The 18,323-nt window shown below is 40.1% G+C and overlaps 1 protein-coding gene across 3 annotated transcripts in view; it reads right to left on the bottom strand.

The window, feature by feature from the left end:
* PTPRC (protein tyrosine phosphatase receptor type C) overlaps positions 1-14,537 on the bottom strand; it is a 124,257-nt gene extending 109,720 nt beyond the window's left edge. For all 3 annotated transcript variants that reach the window (XM_054038096.1, XM_054038098.1, XM_054038100.1), the window contains exons 1-2: positions 14,461-14,537; positions 14,259-14,376 (exon numbers count right to left, since the gene is read on the bottom strand). In XM_054038096.1, coding sequence (XP_053894071.1) covers positions 14,259-14,331 — 73 coding nt within the window. In that variant the 5' untranslated portion in view covers positions 14,332-14,376; positions 14,461-14,537. The remainder of the gene's footprint in view (positions 1-14,258; positions 14,377-14,460) is intronic.
* Positions 14,538-18,323: the final 3,786 nt, after the last annotated feature.

Here is an 18,323-nt window from a genome sequence, read left to right as displayed (position 1 = left end):
ATTTTTCACCTTTTTCTTGTGTTTTTTTTTTGGCCAAATGGCCAAAATTCAAAATGGGACAATATTTTGGAACAAAAATAACTAAAAGAAACATTTTAAAATGTTCAAAATGAAACATTTTGAAACCGAAAAGTTGAACCAAAACATTTCAAAATGGTCAAACCTATTTTTTTTTTTTTTTACTTTTTCAAAATAAATCAGCCAAGACTATTAATCAAATTTGACCGAAATTTGAAAATATAGTTTCAGACCACCACCCCAAAAATGCATTTTTTTCAGTGACAATACTATCTACTAAAAAGATTTCACCCAGCTCTTTTAGTGTACCATGTATCTGCTTCAGTATTTCAAGACTTTGTAACAATCCCTTTTCAGTGAACATTTTATATCTTACTAATAAACTCAGCCACTCAAATCCCTCTGCAATTTGAAAGTAAAACATTTCCAAAACACACATACAGCTGCATACAACCTGATTTTCAAAAGTGCTTAGCACCACAATTCCAATTATTTAGTTCAGTAAATATCTCCTTCCAATACTGAATGTTGCAGTGTGGATCTGGACCTTACTTTCATTCACTGAAGACAATTTCCAAAGATATCTTTGGCTCCACTTTATCTGCAACATGCACTTCATGAAATGTGATGTCAAACTCTTGCACTCTAGCTGTTAAATCCTGTATTTCCCTTCATACATATATTTTGTGTATTTTTCTTTTTGATGAAGGGTGGAGAGTTTATAGTACAATACTTTTCTGTGTAGGTAAATCTTTTAGGGCAATGACATGTCTGGAGTGAGAATTAATTCCTTATTATTATGATTATATTTGGTTTTATGAGTTCTCAGACACCAGTGATGAATCTGGGACAAGATTCTGAATAGAATAGAATAGAGTAGAATAGAATAGAATATTGTCCCTTCCCTTAAGTATGTAGGTACCATTACATACTTGCATTCCATACAGATGGAATATCTGTAATGTGAATTGCATGTCAGGAGCATAAAAATTTTAGATTTTCATACTCTGGCATCATACACACATGGGCATATCTTATTATATACAAAATACGTATACAACACACAGCAACCTGCACAGCTATATTAAAATTCATTTATTTATATGACTGCTAACTAGTTACTATACTGTTACAAGTATGAAACCACAGTGGGTTTAGGGATGGGTTAAACACTGGGGCCAAATAAATAATGCAAATAAGTGCAATGCTTTTGTATATGGTCCTTATATATTTCATTCACATAAGAGAGAATAAAAATAATTACATGGGTGTCTAAAGGTTGTTTTAAGCAGGGTTTTATATTAAAATGTATGCTACCATATTCTCTAATGTATCATCTTCCTCAATATAAAAACTGCAAGGGCACAGTGACCAGTATGAATAATAGTTTGCGGCCCTATGTGTGAGAGGTTATTTTGGGTGCAGAGAATGATTCATTATTCAAAGATGGTGCTACTTTGAATAAGATAACAGCAGGTCCGTTACTCAGCAGAAGAAATTAATTGCATAGGGGATTATAAAAACAATATGGCTGTGCTCATCCTCATCCTCGCTCCCTTGTTCCTTCCTTTTTTAAAAACCCACTGTTGTATTTTGCCTTAAATTAGATTGTGAGCTCTTTGGGGTAAGTATTGTCTTTCATTCTGTGTTAGTACAGTGCCAAGGAGAATGGAATCGCCCTGATCTTGATTGCAATCATTAGGTTCAATTGTAGTAATAAAGAACAATAATATAATATTCACGACAGAATATACAAGGCAACAACAGCCACAATGTCAAAAATGCTAATGGCCTGATGTTCCATGTGCTCAGTACCCACTATTAGGGCCACGTTTTCCTCTCTCACTTCAGCACATAAACAAAGGCCAGACTTTCAAAAGAGCTCAAAACCCACCCATCAAAACCTGGAGACTTATTTTGATGTCTAAATGATTGCCAAGCTCTTTTGAACATACTGCCACATTTGCGGGTGCTGGTCCTAAATACCTTGTATGGGCAATTAAATGCTGAAGTAAAGCTGTAGCATTTGAGGACCCAAAAACTATTTATTGTGAATATAACCAACAGCATGGACATTAACATTATCTTATCATAGGAAAATAAAGAAAATTCAACAAACTACTGCAAAAAGAAAAAGAAAAAACCACAGAGATAAAATAATACTTGTAAGTTTGAATGCATCATGCTGCTGCCTTTGTGGACTTTCCATTGACGTCACTGTGGAGGTGAGGCATAGGTGAATAACATTTTGAGTGGGGAGAGAAAACAAGAGATTTAATGTGACGGGGAATGGCTGCCAATGGTGTGAGGTAATGTGATGGGTAACATGCCATTGCTGTTCAGTAAAAAGTCATTTTTAGAGGCTTTGGTTTGCTGACAATCCTTCCCTGGACATAATCCTGTGGCCATTGAAATCAGTCACAAAACTCCTATTGACCTCCATGGCACAGGATCATGTCCATATATGCCCACTCCCCGACACTGACACATGTACTAAAATCCCAAATAGTAGTGTATGCAGGATAGTCTTCAACTACAACTAAACCTGGTAGATCTTGATCACAAACATTAATGATGGCAGGGAGACAAATGCAGCTAGAGCATCTTGATCTTTGTTTATCTAACAAAGCACTCCTGAACTCTTATGGGTTTTGCTATAAAGATGTGAAGTTATTTCCTGAACTGTACTGTGACATTGCAATGGTTTTAATATGTCCTATGTTCCACTCAAAAGGAATCTACAGGCATGGTTTTCATATCATATTGTGACACCCTAAAAATCCACCATCTTTCTTCATATAGAACATTTTTCCTTTTCATTGATTCTATTCTAGTGGTCAAACAGTCCAATATTCCTAACAATATAACATGTCAAATTCAGGAGATCAACAGCTGTATTTCACTGAAATTCATGAAAGTTTTACCTCGGTCTCCCTCAAAACGTTGAGTTCACTGGTATCTAAGAAAAATTTCTCTTACCACATGCCGGTCTTCCCTCTTTGTCACCATCATATTTAGACCTTATATCCCTGCCAGGACTTCTTAAATCTAAGCTGTCTCTTTTGCCTGCCTTTGTGTCCTCTCCAGCACCTGAGTTCACCTTGGCTTAAGTTATTATAGACTCTACGTAACAGAATACCACTGGCCATCACATACAGCCGCCAGCTAAAACCTTGCCAGGGCATTATCCACGATCTACAACCTATCCTGGAAAATGATCTGTAACTCTCACAGACCTTGGGAGGCAGGCCAGTCCTCGCTTACAGACAACCTGAAGCAAATACTCACCAGCAACTACACACCACACCACAGAAACACCAACCCAGGAACCAATCCCTGTAGCAAACCTCGTTGCCTACTCTGTCCCCTGGCGACACCATCAGAGGACCCAACCACATCAGCCACATCATCAAGGGCTCATTCACCTGCATGTCCACTAATGTTATATATGCCATCATGTGCCAGCAATGCCCCTCTGCCATGTACATTGGCCAAACTGGACAGTCCCTCCACAAAAGAATAAATGGACACAAATTGGACATCAGGAATGGTAACATACATGGGGGGGAGTGGGGGGAGGGATAGCTCAGTGGTTTGAGCATTGGCCTGCTAAACCCAGGGTTGTGAGTTCAATCCTTGAGGGGGCCACTTAGGGATCTGGGGCAAAATCAGTACTTGGTCCTGCTAGTGAAGGCAGGGGGCTGGACTTGATGACCTTTCAAGGTCCCTTCCAGTTCTAGGAGATAGGATATCTCCATTAATTTAAATTTATAATTTATAAGCCAGTAAGTGAACACTTCCATCTCCCTGGTCATTCTATTACAGATTTAAAAGTCACTATCACTGAACAAAAAAACTTCCGAAACAGATTTCAAAGAGAAACAGCAGAACTAAAATTCATTTGCAAATTCAACACCATTAATCTGGGCTTGAATAGGGACTGGGAGTGGCTGGCTCATTACAGAAGCAGCTTTTCCTCTCCTGGAATTGACACCTCCTCATCTCTTATTGGGAGTGGATTACATCCACCCTGATTGAATTGGCCCTGTCAACACTGGTTCTCCACTTGCGAAGTAACTCCCTGCTCTCCATGTGTCAGTATATAATGCCTGCATCTGTAACTTTCACTCTATGCATCCGAAGAAGTGAGGTTTTTACTCACGAAAGCTTATGCCCAAATAAATCTGTTAGTCTTTAAGGTGCCACCAGACTCCTTGTTGTTTTTGTAGATACAGACTAACACGGCTACCCCCTGATACTATAGACCCTAATATACTGTAGGGGAAAGAGCATCTATTGGGGAGGTTCTTAGCAGGTTTTATTTCTAAGTCCTTTAATTCACTACTCAGGCAATCAAAATGCCCTAACAAACACTACTAGATGAGAAGTAGCACTGACCCAGAACACACTAGTAGCTATATAACTTTATTGCCATTTCACATATTTCACTGAAACCTAAACCACATGCCATGTTTCTTATGTGAAATGTGAAGCAGGTGCAGAGGATATAGAAATGCCTTTTGATTCTGATGAGCCAACACAATTGAACATAGAAGCATTAAACAAAAACCCAACAAACAAGACTGAGCCTTACAATAGCTTATCTATTTTAAGGCCTCTCCCATATATCAAAATGCTACAACTATGGCAATTTTTCTACTGTATATATTCTCCAGTTCTTTTCATTGATTACCAAAAAATTATGATGATATTTTATCATTGCAACAAGATAGCAAACATAAAATTATTAAAATTATATATAATTTTTAAAAGAAAACGTTAATTGGATGTAAATTTTACAAGAAGGACTGATTCTGGGAATTAAATCTCTTTGGTGTATCCGCTCCAAAACTCTATAAAACAAAATGATTTCTCTAGTATTTGTGCATGTTACCTTACATTCATTTTTAAATCATCTAGAAGTATATAGAAAAGAGACTGATACAGAATGGAACTGCAATAGCCAAATCAACTGTTGACCAATGGAGAAAAGTCCAGAAGTAAGAATGGGAAAACTTTCTTTTACCTTAGTTTTTTTTGTTTTTTGTTTTGTTTTGTTTTGGTCGGATTTCTAAAAGATTCTTGACCTGGTTTCCATTTTTGTGCAACCAGTTGATCTCTGAAATAATTTGTACCCACAAATGCTACCATTTAAACATCTAAATTGCCTTTCTCAGTTTGACATTCTTATGGTAGCATTTACTTAAACAAAATGGAAAACACTTTTCAAAATCAGGCCTTTTATATCTATGGTTTCTTGAGGGACATGGTTTTCTGATTCTTGAAGTAGATTGGAAGCCAGGACACCACCGTACCAGTCTGGCCTCTGACAGCGACTCACTGTGTGACTTTGGTTATTCCACTTAACCTCCCTGTGTCCCAATTTCAACATTTGTTAAAATGGAGACTATAGGTAATTCACAGGAGACAAGGGAGGGTTAATCATTTGGGGCCTAGTTCTGCTACTTTTACTCAAGTTGAGTAGTTCTTTACTCTCAGAATAGTCCCACTGATTTCACTGTGGCTGCACAGAATTTTTTTTTTTACATGAGTAGTTGTTACACTGCAAAAACATCACCTTCCCGTTGTCGGCTCCTATGCTTCAGGTGTGAGGGCAGAGATCAATCCTATGCCATATATTCAGTCAGTCACTTGCTTTACACTTTCTGCTCTTCTTGTGGCTAGCTCTATGTCATAAGACAAGGTTTCCTGAGATCAGACAGCTTCTTCAGAGTAACTATTTTGTGATAATTTAAGGGCAGTCAGTAACGTTTACCTTTTTAAATGTTAATGAATTGTGGCTCAAAATATCACCATGAGGTAGGTATTATCCACAATTTAGAAAGGGAGAAACTGAGATTTAGAGAATTTACATGACTTAAGCTAGTTCATACAACATGTCTCTCAGACAAGATGGGTGAAGTAATATCTTTTATTGGAGCAGCTTCTAGTGGTAAGAGAGAAGTTTTTGAGCCACACCGGTCTTCAGGTCAGGGAGAGGTATTCAGAGTCAAAAGCTTGTCTTTCTCACCAATAGAAGTTGGTCCAATAAGAGATATTACCTCACCCACCTTGTCTCTCTAATATCCCGGAACCAACACGGCTACAACTACACAGCATACAACATGTCTGTGACAGAGCCTGGAATAGAATCCACAGAACCTGACACCCACTTCTGTGCTCTAGCCACTTGGCCATACTCCATCATTTATCTTCCCCCTTTTTTCTTATCCACTTCATTCCTTCTTATCTCCCAACATCTAGAAGCAGTCCAGGAACTCACTACTGCTTAAGGTAACCTGTTTACAGTTTCAAGGGGGTGAGTGCCTTTGCAGTAATTAGTTAAAAAGTGACTTAATACCGTATGCCTAAACACCAATCCTTCTGAGACAGAGATTATTGCTATCCTTGTGTATTGCCTTACATTTTCCTGATGATATAGCTTTGCAGGTGCTAGGAGATAGCTAATATATTTAACGATCTGCTAGTTGCTGTACATAATACAGAAATATTCTTTGATTTGACCTCTCCCTCACTACCTCCCCTATTGTAGCGCTATTAGTCTGATTTGTGTGTGTCCTGTTTCATCACATGTCAGGAAAAGACTATTTCAAAGGCTATTTCAAAAATTGCTCCAGAGTCCACATTTTTGTACCAAAAAAAGTCCTCCATGCACAATGAAATATTTTGTTAGAGCTGACAACTGTCTATAGAGTGGAGAGATTGAGAGTGAAGAGCACGGTTTAAGAGAAGTCTTTGAATTTGCAAAACAGAAACCCAAGAAAGCATACCAGCTGAGCGTACGTTGACACAGAAGGAATAACTAGGAGCACAGTACTGAGAAAGAAGTAGAAAAGAAAAGGAAATAGATTCTGTAGCTATACAACATTATGGATAATGACACTGAAATGCTCACAAAGTTAGTTTTCAAAACCCTGATACTGAAGCACCCAATCTGTTTTTATTAGAAAGAGAAAAAAACCTGGAAATAGATAAAACGGTTTAACAATTATTGAAACACCAGCGAACATGACCTGTCTGCAAGTGCACAAATAACGTGGAAATATATCTAGACACACAATGCAGCAGTCTGAGTCTCCATTTCAACTGAGAAAATCAAAGCACTGTAGGTTGTTTTTGTTGTTTAATCTTGATATTTACAGGAAGAAATCGGTGTTTTACTATTTTCAGGGCTTTACACCATTACGTTGCATCAATTTGATTCCAGACTGATTCAGTGCCTGACTTCAGCTTCAAAGATGGTAAACATTCCGTGCAAAAACTGCCTACTAGCTCAGAGTGGTTTTCCCCACTGAAATTACATTAATTAGCTGAAATCAAACATCCTCTTGACTGTTAATCAGACATGAGTGTAACAGCAATGTGTGACAGTGGGCACCCTGAAGTAATAGAAAAGGCAATAGGCTACCTGAGGTGACATATTTCTAGGTTGTACTGCCATTTCCTGGATGGGCCTGGCAATCCAATCCCCATTAAACAGCTTAACTGAGAAAATAACTAAGGCTCTGGCCACGGGTGAGTGAAGACTTAAGAGGCAACAGCCATTTAGGCAAAGGCAGAACTCGGGAAAATTGACAATTAGATATAATAATATCTAACTGGACCACGAATGCCAAAAGAGGACATTACTCTTTATAGTCTTCCCCTGCGTCTACCTCCATGCAACTTCTCAAGAGAAGAAACACCTATTAAATACTCCTTCAGTGACTTAATGTGTTAGTGATTGAGTATGAAGGCCTCCAGGTTATTCAATTCACAGAAGTAATGTCAGGGATGCAGCAGGGTCTAGTAGATAGGTCAGGGGACAAGGAGTCAGGAGACCAGGGTTCTGTTTCTAATTCTAACCTCTATTTCGTATGATACTTTGGACAGTCACTTCACCTCCGTTTCCCCTTTCCTCCCTCCCCTTTGTCTGTCTTGCCAAAGCAGGGACTGTGTCTCTCTATGTATTTGTATAGTTCTTAATACATTGGGTCCCTAGTCTATGTTGGGGCCTTTGGAATACAAACAGGGCCAACTCTAGGCACCAGCAAAGCAAGCAGTTGCTTGGGGCGGCAAATTTGCAGGGGTGCAAGAATCCAGCATGGGAGCTGAGAACCAACAGGGGGCCCTGGGAGCTGTAGTTCCTTTGTTAGCTCCCTACCTATAGAGCCAGCCCTGGAGCAGGGAAAGAACTACATTTCCCAGTATTCCCTTGGCCACAATTAACAGGAAAGGGAGGGGGAAGGAGTATGGAATTGAAACCTCATGCTGCAGCTTGCTGTGAATGGTAGAGTCAGAGCCAGCTCTAGGTTTTTTGCCGCCCCGCACCTCAGCCCTGGGCTCCCCCTGAACCCCTGTGTTGCCCCAGCCCTGGACTCTCCCCTGCCCACACCCCCTGCTGCCCCAGCTCTGGCCCCCACCTGCACCCCCCTGCTGTCCCAGCCCTGGGCTCTTCTCCCCCCACACACACCTGCACACCCTGCCGCCCCAGCACTGGGCTCCCCCCGCCCCCCTCCCCGCACCTCCTGCCACTCCAGCCCTGGGCTCTCCCCCAAAGAAAGAATTGGGTGGACTAAATGGACAGTGCACCTCTCTATATGAAGCCTAGCAAGGGAGGTACATGGATCCCACTAGAATTTAAAATGAAAAGTAAGGGAGGGGAGGCTCTACTAGGACCTGGGGAGCTTTAGATACAGTACCAGGCACGTAGGAGGATTTCCACTTCTGAGCCAGAAATTGACTTTTCTTTTCCAGATTTAGCTAATATTCAGAAAGGGAATCTAGCACCTGCCTTCCAGATTTGAACACCCTCAGAATTCAGGAGTGCTCAAGCTCAATTTGGGCAGCTGTTACTTCATTTCTCTCAAATCAAATATACTGATCCACTGTAATTTGCTGTAGAAAAAGTAGAATAAATTGAGCAAGAAATGCTTCCTGGTTATTAGGACTGGAATTGCTATTTTCAACAGCCATTGCTTTTTTTTTTTTTTTAGTTTTAGTTTTATTTGTTTAAAAGGAAGACAGTGATATTGCATTGACAAATTCCCCATAGAAACAAAGAATGGAACGAAAGAAAAATAAAGGCACCTCAACTTTCCCTCATTTATGTAGGACAGTCTTATAATATGCATCCAGATATCCTCCAATCACACAAGCTGAAAATTGTTCCACTTTACTGCAGTTCTGTAACCATGTGGGAACCAATCCTGTCTGTGTTCTGTGCACATGCAAAATTCCTGCTGAATGACCCGCCCTGGGAGCGAGTTACCAGAGACCCAGGGCTGGGGCGGCAGGAGGGTGCAATTGCGGGGGTGGGGGGGAGAGAAAGCCCTGGGCTGGGGAGTAGGGGGCAGCCCAAAATTTTTTTGCTTGGGGCAGCAAAAAACCTAGAGCCGGCCCTGAATACAAATATATAAACATAATAGCATCGGAGTAAAATTCAGAGGTAAAGGGAATGACTGCAGTGTGACATGTTCCAAAAAGAACTTTCCTTCTAATCAAACTCTGCATGGCAGCTCAGTGATTGTAGGAGTATATTGGTAGTACATTCTAAATGTGAGGAATCCGATGGAACCTTAAAGACTAACAGATTTATTTGGGCATGAGCTTTTGTGGGTAAAAAAAAAACCCACTTCTTCAGATGCATGGAGTGAAAATTACAGCTATAGGCATATAAATATATTGGCACATGAAGAGTAAGGAGTTTTTACAAGTGGAGAACCAGTGTTGACAAGGCCAATTCAGTCAGGTTGGATGTGGTCCACTCCCAATAATTGATGAGGAAGTGTCAATACCAAGAGAGGGAAAATTTTCACTCCATGCATCTGAAGAAGTGGGGGTTTTTACCCACGAAAGCTTATACCCAAATAAATCTGTTAGTCTTTAAGGTGCCACCGGACTCCTTGTTGTTTTTGTGGATACAGACTGACACGGCTACCCCCTGATTCTAAATGTGGTTTGCTGCATTTCAGTTTGTAAATATAAATGCATTAATGAAGAAATCTAAATGAATTATATGGTTGGAATCACAGGACTGCCATGCAGAGTGTAAAGAAAACTGGTTGGCCTTGAACCAACATCCCTTTCCCTATTTTCCTTAGATAACAGTCAATATACCTCAACAATAATCCTATCACATCGCATGCTCTTCACTCTTCCCTCCCTCTCTCTGTCTCTCTTACCCTCCACTCCTCCCTCTCTTGTTTTTTTGTGCTTCTGGTTCCCATCTATTATCATATTTTGAAATACCAGAAGTGAGCAGAGCACTGAAAAGTGACTGACTTGTCACAAACGTGGCCCCTGCCTCAGAGAACGTGCTGTCTACATGCACTATTGAAAACAACACAGTGAAATACCCAACACATTTTCAAGAGACAGGTGGCTGTTGTAAGTGAAAAATGTCACAGAAGAGAGTGTATTTCAGAACACTCTCTCTTCCCCTCTTCCTCCTCTAATATCTTTCTCTTGTTTTTGCAATTCTGCTTTTTCTAACTACCCCACCTTCCCAGCATTTCAGCTTTCAACAGCTATAACTTATAACTACAGCATGGCTCCACTAGATCTTTCCAAAACGGTAGCCTGGGTTGCACTCCAGCACAATCCTTCAGACTCTATCTGCCATGCAGGAGGCCAAAGAAGTAGGGGAGTTCTGCCAAAGGTTGTGGCCAAAGCAAAGAAGAAAAGGCATTTAGACCGAGCTCATTAGCTGTTAAGGTTAGAAGTTGTTTAGGCAGTGATTTTCCTGAGGCTGCAGAAGCCTTTTAATTAATAAATAATAAAATAATAATAACAATAAATAATAATAATAAAGTCAAACCCAAATTATTAAGTGGAATTTGGAGTTTCTTGTGAAAAAGGAAGTGGCTCAGTGGTGGGTAAAAGGCTTGTGAAAACTGTTGCTGTGCCAGTTCTTTAGTGAGGGAAAGGACGGCCTGAAGTCATTTGACGAGAGGATGTGTTTAAAAAAATCTGAGAACAATTGTAGCATTTCAAAAGATATGCTTCAATATGCACTGCAGATAGACCCCAGAAATACAAGACTTACATTTTGATTGTTTGTCAGAAAACCAAGTTAGACAAAAGAGCATATTATGATACTGATCGTTATGAAGCCCCATAACATATGCCAGACAGCATTAGGCCCTAATATTACAAGCTGTTCTGTGTAAGTGGACTTGATAGCAACAGACACCGCATTGAAAAAGTGACCTGAATGGGATGTTTCATGGATGCAAATGTCTCCCTGTACAGACCAAGTTTCAGGAATGGAGCCTAAGTGCACTTGGTAATTTGGAGATGTTTTACTTCAGTATCAATATGGAAGTTTTCAATGTTCATTAGAAGATGGGTACTGAACAGCTACAAATAATATTATCCCTATATTTATTACTGACACACTGCAGATGGCCACTTATATTTCATTTCTTGAAATGTCTAACAATATATATAAAAAGGCACCTTTCCCAGGCTCTAGCTATCTTTGACATTCTTTAAAAACATAGGTCAAGATTCTTAAATGTGACTAGTGATTCTAAATGCCTCAGTGTTGGGGTGCCCAACCTGAGACACCTTACAGGGGTCTGACTGGCAGAGGGTGGGTACTTGGCACTTTGAGAGAATCAGGCTGTTTTAAAACATCTCAGATTGGGCCCCACAAATTGAGCCCTCCTTCCCCCCCCCCCCCCCCCAAAAAAAAATATATCACTAGGCATATTTGAATCTTGGCCACAAATCATAAAGTAAAGACAAATCCAGCAACAAATTCACCATTGACTAATAATAACCAGCAAACTATTCCTGCAGCAAGATTAAAGACCCTCTCTTCCCCTCAGTATAACCCCTCGGGCAACAAACCACTCGAGATAAGAGCTAGCACCTACTCCATCCCTACCAGCCAATGGTAACCAATACAAAAAATATCAAGTCCACCAATACACCTGTCCTAACAGAAAGATCCACCCCCATCAAACTCTTCCCTACCCAATAACAGGAAAAATAGATAGGCATTGAACATGTCTTGAAAGTCAAATGTAAGCTATTTCACACAAGGGGGGGGAAGGAAGGAAGGTTACAACGACTGATCATAATTTGTGTCAGTAAGGCATGGGGACAGGAGTCTCTCAAATAAGAATGTGCCAAAATATATAGGGAAAAGCAACGCCTTAAATTCCACCTGGTAACCAACAGGCAGACAGTGCAGATCCCAGAGCCCTGGAGATACATCTTTGATTTTAGTCCCAATGGGACCTACAGTGTTTATACTGTTGGATATTTGACATAGTGGATTCAGTAAATTAATATGGTATGGCTAATCACAAGCAATAACAACTAGCTCTTGTACAGCGTTTTTCATCGGTAGATTTCAACATGGTTAAAAAGATGGTAAATAGCTTTATCCCCATTTAACAAAAGGGGAGACAGAGACACAAAGGGGTGAAGTGACTTGCCCAAAATCACAGAGGAAGATGTGAGAGGAAAGAATTCCTTCCAAGAAATGGAGACCGAGCAAAGTTTTAAGCCAAATATTTTCTCCCTCATAATTCTCCAATACCTTAATGCCATTTCAATATTTGAACTTTTACTGACTTTATTCTGTTTTTCTGCCTGCTGTGGCTCCTATAACAATTGTATTAGCAACTTGATAGGGAGGAACTGGCCGAAGCCAGACCAGTCTACATAGAAAAGAAGATAAAATCTGTCTTTTGAGGAAAAGTAGTGCTACCCTCTCCCCCTCGTCCCCTCTTCCAGCCCCCTCTGTTAGCCATTGCATCGACTCACAATAGGGGTGGCCACGGAGGCAGGCATTGACCTGCCCTTGCTGAAGCAAAGGGAGCAGCAGGCATCTGAAGATGTGAGTTATAAAAATGAAAAACGGGAGAGCAGATAAAAAAAGAGAATTCTGCTCTTTTGCTTTATAGTGCAGGATTCACTTGTTTCCATATAATATGCAACAACTACTAACCAGATCTATTTAGTACACACCCTCCTTAGGCTCTCAAGGATTACAGAACTAATACCCATACTCCAAACCAGCTAAAAATATGTTAGCAACTAAGGGTCTGATTCTTCTCTCACTTACACCAGTGTAAATCAGGAATAACTCCACTGAAATCAATTAATAATAAATTATTAATACACCTGTGTAAAACAGCTGTAGATGAAGGAAGAATCAGACCATGCTATTTGCTACTATCTGGAATTAAGTAAATTAAGGACCACTTTTAGGATGAACATTGCTTAACAAACAGCTGCCGTAGCTAACATGAATGCGTCGACATCCTCAATTATATAAACTAGCTAACTGGAAGGGTGGTAGAGGGTGGGGGCAATCATGCTGCAACACTGTGCCTTCTTTAATTGAAAACTGTATCATCATAGGATCCAGATTCTACAGACATTGATGGCCATTTGTAATACTTACTACTGTGAATACTGTCATTGACTTAATTGACTACTCACAGTAGCAAGCGCTAAACCTAGCTGTCAATGTTGTAGGATCAGGCCCTTAGACTGTACCATTCTTTTTCAAGTCTGACAAGTGAAGATTGATCTAACTTCACTTATAATGGAAAGTAGCTGCAGACCATTCTAAATTCTAAGTTCCTCTAATTAATTTTCACTAACTACAAAGTTGATGTCCCAACAAAATCACTTTATTTCTTGAAAACTGTCAATGGTAATTACACAAATTCTATAATTTCCCATCACCCCAGTCAGTTTTTGGATTTCTTTGTAGACTCTTTACAATATGAATCTAAATTTGAGGAACTGTATGCCATCTGCATCAGGGAGTGACTTAAATACAAAGAGAGCTTTACATTTTAAAGATTCCTTCAGTGATATTTTTAATGTTTTAAAACAGTGAAGGAATAAAATGTTGACTCATAAAAAATGAACTGGGATTCCACTGAACTGACATTTATAAGAGCTCCAAATCAATTATTTTTTCAAATGATTTGAATAAAAGACAATTAAAATATAAAATGCAAAGCTTTCTTTAAAAAAGTTTATACAATATTCACGGATGGCTACACAGGAAACATTTTTTCTCTTGCACATTCTAAGCCACGTCTTCCTGTTCTAGTGTAGCTTTTGCCACATTATGGCTGCAGTACCAATATATTATAGTTTCTGGACAAAGTTGTCAGTTCTCCTCTTTGCAAAGCTTCAACATTCTGTTTTGCTAAAAGAACTTTATGGTACCAGATTTAGAAAATGAAATATCAGTTGGTACCTACCTTTGACAAAAACATTGTTGTCCAGAAGGGCAAAGCCAAATGCCAAGAGTTCAAGCCACAAAAACATGGTCATATCTGGAAATCAGGCGTATCCTTATGAAACAGCATGTGTCTCTCTCTGGAAAGTAAAATAACTGTTATTTTTCTGTAAAAGTATTTTTCGGCAAAACTTGAATCAAAAGCAGAATAACTGTGCACGTACATTGCAGTGCCTGCTTATCAGTCAGGGAGCAGCTTCCTCTGTCACTCAAGACTAACCACTCGCGATCTCACTATATAGCTAAGTGATGTCAGAGACAATCTTACCTACTTCTTTAAAATGCCGGGTTTTTTTTTTCTTTTCAGTTTCCAGGAAGTCAAGAGGGTTTTTCTTAAGTTGCTGCACTAATGTTTAACTTCCTTAATTCAACCAAATAGATCATTTTTAATCATTTAATCATTGGAAGAACCGAAGAAGAGTTTAAAAGAATTTCATGTTTCAAAAGACCTTAGTACTTCTAATATTAGCTTTTCTGCAACTTAGCTCTGTACCAGTGCCTGGTCATTCATGAACCATGTATTCTTTCAAACTATACCAAGCAAGAAAAAATATCCTTCTGAGGACATAATGAATCAACATATTAAGCTGACAATACAGCCATAATAAAAATACCCAGTTCTTATTGAAGTGATTATCGGTTAAATGAATAACATTTGAACATTGGTCTAAAAAGTATTTTTGTTAACAGTATCTCTGCAAAAATACAATTCCTAACATGACAGCACTCAATACTAAATGGCTATGGATGGCCTATAGTCTGTTTCTTGTGCTGTTCTGTACCTAGACAGTCAACATGCTGTAGTTCTCTAAGGCTTTCATACCACCACCACCTACAATACGCTGAATCTGAATTTTGGCAAATAGTTGCCACATCCCTTTGATGGAATATTTAGTCCCTTTCTAGTATTTCCCTGGGGGCAGCACAGTCCTGGAGGACTTTAGTCCCTCCTGCTGAGTAGGCAAAGGACTGCAGATGTCTTCCTTTGTTGCAGACACTTGAAATGGTACCCAACAGCTGATTAGGGTCCAGTTGGATGGTGAAGAGCAGAAGAGAGGTTAAAGGGGAAGAAATGCTGGGATTGCCTCTTTCATTGGGGGTTTGAACCGAATACCACCACTTTAGTGGTCAACATTAAGATTACCAACATTTACCAGCAGCACCATGAGTTCGGAGGATTGCTAAAAAAGGGAAGAAAGCCTCATTCATTTATGTTTATTACTCTTATACAATAAATTATTTAAAGACTGTCCAAATAGCATACTATAGAAAAGTGCATATAATAATGTGAATAAATAATATCTGAGATATCACAGGTTTTCCCTATACTTAACATAGGAAATAAGGGTGCTACCTCAGACTGGGGGTGGAAGCGCTCTACTGTGTCTCAGAAAGCCTCATGTAGGGACCTCCCTGTCTCACTTACCTCTGTCAGTTCAGCCACTCTGATCTCAAGAGCCTGTCATCGATCTCTGAGGATCATGAGCTACTTGCACTGAATACACATATATGCCACCTGCCCACAAGGCAGGTAATCATACATGCTGCATTCAGTGCAATAAATTGAATAGTTCCCGCTCTACTGCCGGACTTCTCCCCAATTATTTTTATTCTTGAGGAGGGTTTGTATGTTTTTGTGGGTGTGGGGGAAAGAGAGAGAGCTGGTCAGTGACCTAGGTATAAAGAATGTTTATTAGGTGTGTCTGGCTCTCACTCGTCCTCTCTAAACTTCCTTACAAAACTCCCGTTTGCTAGTTCCTCTGGTCACTTATGAGCTGACTGTTCTTCCCAATTCATGATTGTATGTATTTTTGAACTGACATGTATTTCCATGGCATTTAACACTGTCCTTTAAATCACTTAATGAGACTTGAGATTTGCTCACATTGTGAGCTTTCTGTTAAAAATTTAGTAACAACCGCCTGTATTGTTCCAGGTTTGCAAGATTTAAACCCAAGAACTCCAGGGAGTTATTATAAAACTTGACATGATCTGAAATTGTTTGGAGTCCAAATTCCTCTTTATAGATTGTAAACTCCTTGGGTCAGGGATCATGTCTTCCTTTGTTCTTGTACAGAGCCGAGCACACAGTTGGCATAGGTTGCTGTTTCTGAACTTTTAACGATCAAAGTCAAATTGTGTAATGGAAAAATCAGGAAATTCTAATTTGATAAGACATCAAAGTTTTCCTAATACGCCATTGCACTCTGGGATATCAAATCTAAGAGGCCAACAGCTAGTTACAGCATTAGCCTTCCCTCTGAGGCAAGATGTGTGGCCACAGAAAGAGACAGTAGCACTATGACTCCCTAGTGAGTTAAACTGTTTAGGCAGTGGGGAGTCAGTGAATATCACAGGGGGTCTGCCTTTCCATATGGTGTAAAGTGAGTACAAAACAGAATGCTACCACCAGCACAGAGGACCGGAGAATTTTTATGTAGTAGCAATTTACACTTTGCACAGGTGAAAATGCAGTACCGGGTTTACAATGGCACCAATGGAGTCAGGCCCACACTCAGAAGGGACCCCGGTGCTTGAACTGTGGTCACACCCCTCCACTCCACCTCAAGGACCTGCACCCACTCAGCTTCTTCCCCCTGAGACTCTGCCCACCACTCGCTCCTCACTGCCCCCTGCCGCCCTCACTCCCTCCTCGCTCATCTCCGACCCCTCCCCTCCCATGCGAATGGCAGGCAAGGCCTCGGGGCAGAGTGTGGGCGGGCCCTTGCGGGGAAGAGGCCAAGCGTGGGCAGGGCCTCGGAGCCCACAAAAGATTAATCCAGCCCTGTGAAAATGATTACACAAAATGCAGGGCAGTGGGGAATTGGGCCCCATGAGCTTTAATTTGCAGAGATTTCAGAAAATCCATTGACTTCAATTGCTATGTCAATTTACAGCAGCTGCGGAACAGGCCCAGTATTTCTATTTTTTAAAAGAAGTACTGACTAGCTAGAAGACAGTAAGGATGAACTTTCCTTCTCTACCTTTTTCGCCCCAATCCCCACAAAATTCAACAATTCCACTTACTGAGTTTCAGAGAGAAAAAAATATTTGCATTGAACTGTCCCCTCACACTCAGTGGTAAAGGACCAACAGTCCTATTTTTAGCAGGGTAGTCCCAGCGTTTCACACACTCTTTTGAGATGCCTAAAATATTGCAGTTTTCATTTTATCAGAGGAAACATTTGAGATTTTTATAGCTACACGATGTTTGTTCAAAACATAGTTACTGACTCCACTGTGGGGAGTCTGAGAGTCCTACGCTACACCAGACACTAAATGTTTGACTGTGTATAGAGTGTACAATGTGTTCACAGGCAAGAGCTGTAGGTGCTCCAAGCACAAGGCCCTTCAAGTTCTTGTCCTTGGATGTACAACTGTGGTGGTTGCACATAAAGCACACACCATTTGAGCTGAGTTTTCTGCAACGCAAATAGTGCGACTCAAGCAAAATGCACATAATTAATTTAGGGTGAATGTACAAGAGTGGATTTCATTTGTACTGAATTAGAATTTCTATGTGTGCTGAGAGCAACCTTCTAAGGGGAAAAAAAAGAAACTAAATACAATTAGTTGGAATAACTAAATTAAAAACACACTTTAAATTCAAACTCAGTACACATAAAATACAGCCTCAGGTTAGGGGTCAGTGGGGAGCACTATTTCCTGATTAAAAATCTAGTTAAAATTCTCTTCAATGACTAGTTGAGAGCACTGAATAGAGCACCTGGAAATCAGAATTCAGGGATGACAATAGGTGAGAATATCTTTCTGATCATTACATGGCTCAATTTAATGGACATAAGTAGAATGCTAGAAGTATGAAGCTATATCAAATGAAGATAGTAAGAGTGCAATGTTAGGGTTTGTTTATGACTTTTAGCCACTAGCCTGTTTTTGGGCAAAGAACAGAGCAAGCACCAGGAGTAAATGAGCTTCTGGGAAGCACAAGCCTTGTTGAAGGTGTTTAGCATGCAGGGTGAGACTGGCTGCCATGCCATGCCATGCCAAGCCACACCCTCCCCCG

Source organism: Malaclemys terrapin, chromosome 8 (genome assembly GCF_027887155.1).
Source record: "Malaclemys terrapin pileata isolate rMalTer1 chromosome 8, rMalTer1.hap1, whole genome shotgun sequence".
Classification (NCBI taxonomy): domain Eukaryota; kingdom Metazoa; phylum Chordata; order Testudines; family Emydidae; genus Malaclemys; species Malaclemys terrapin.
Note: the sequence above shows the minus strand (reverse complement) of the source record. Positions and strands in the feature narration are given on the sequence as shown.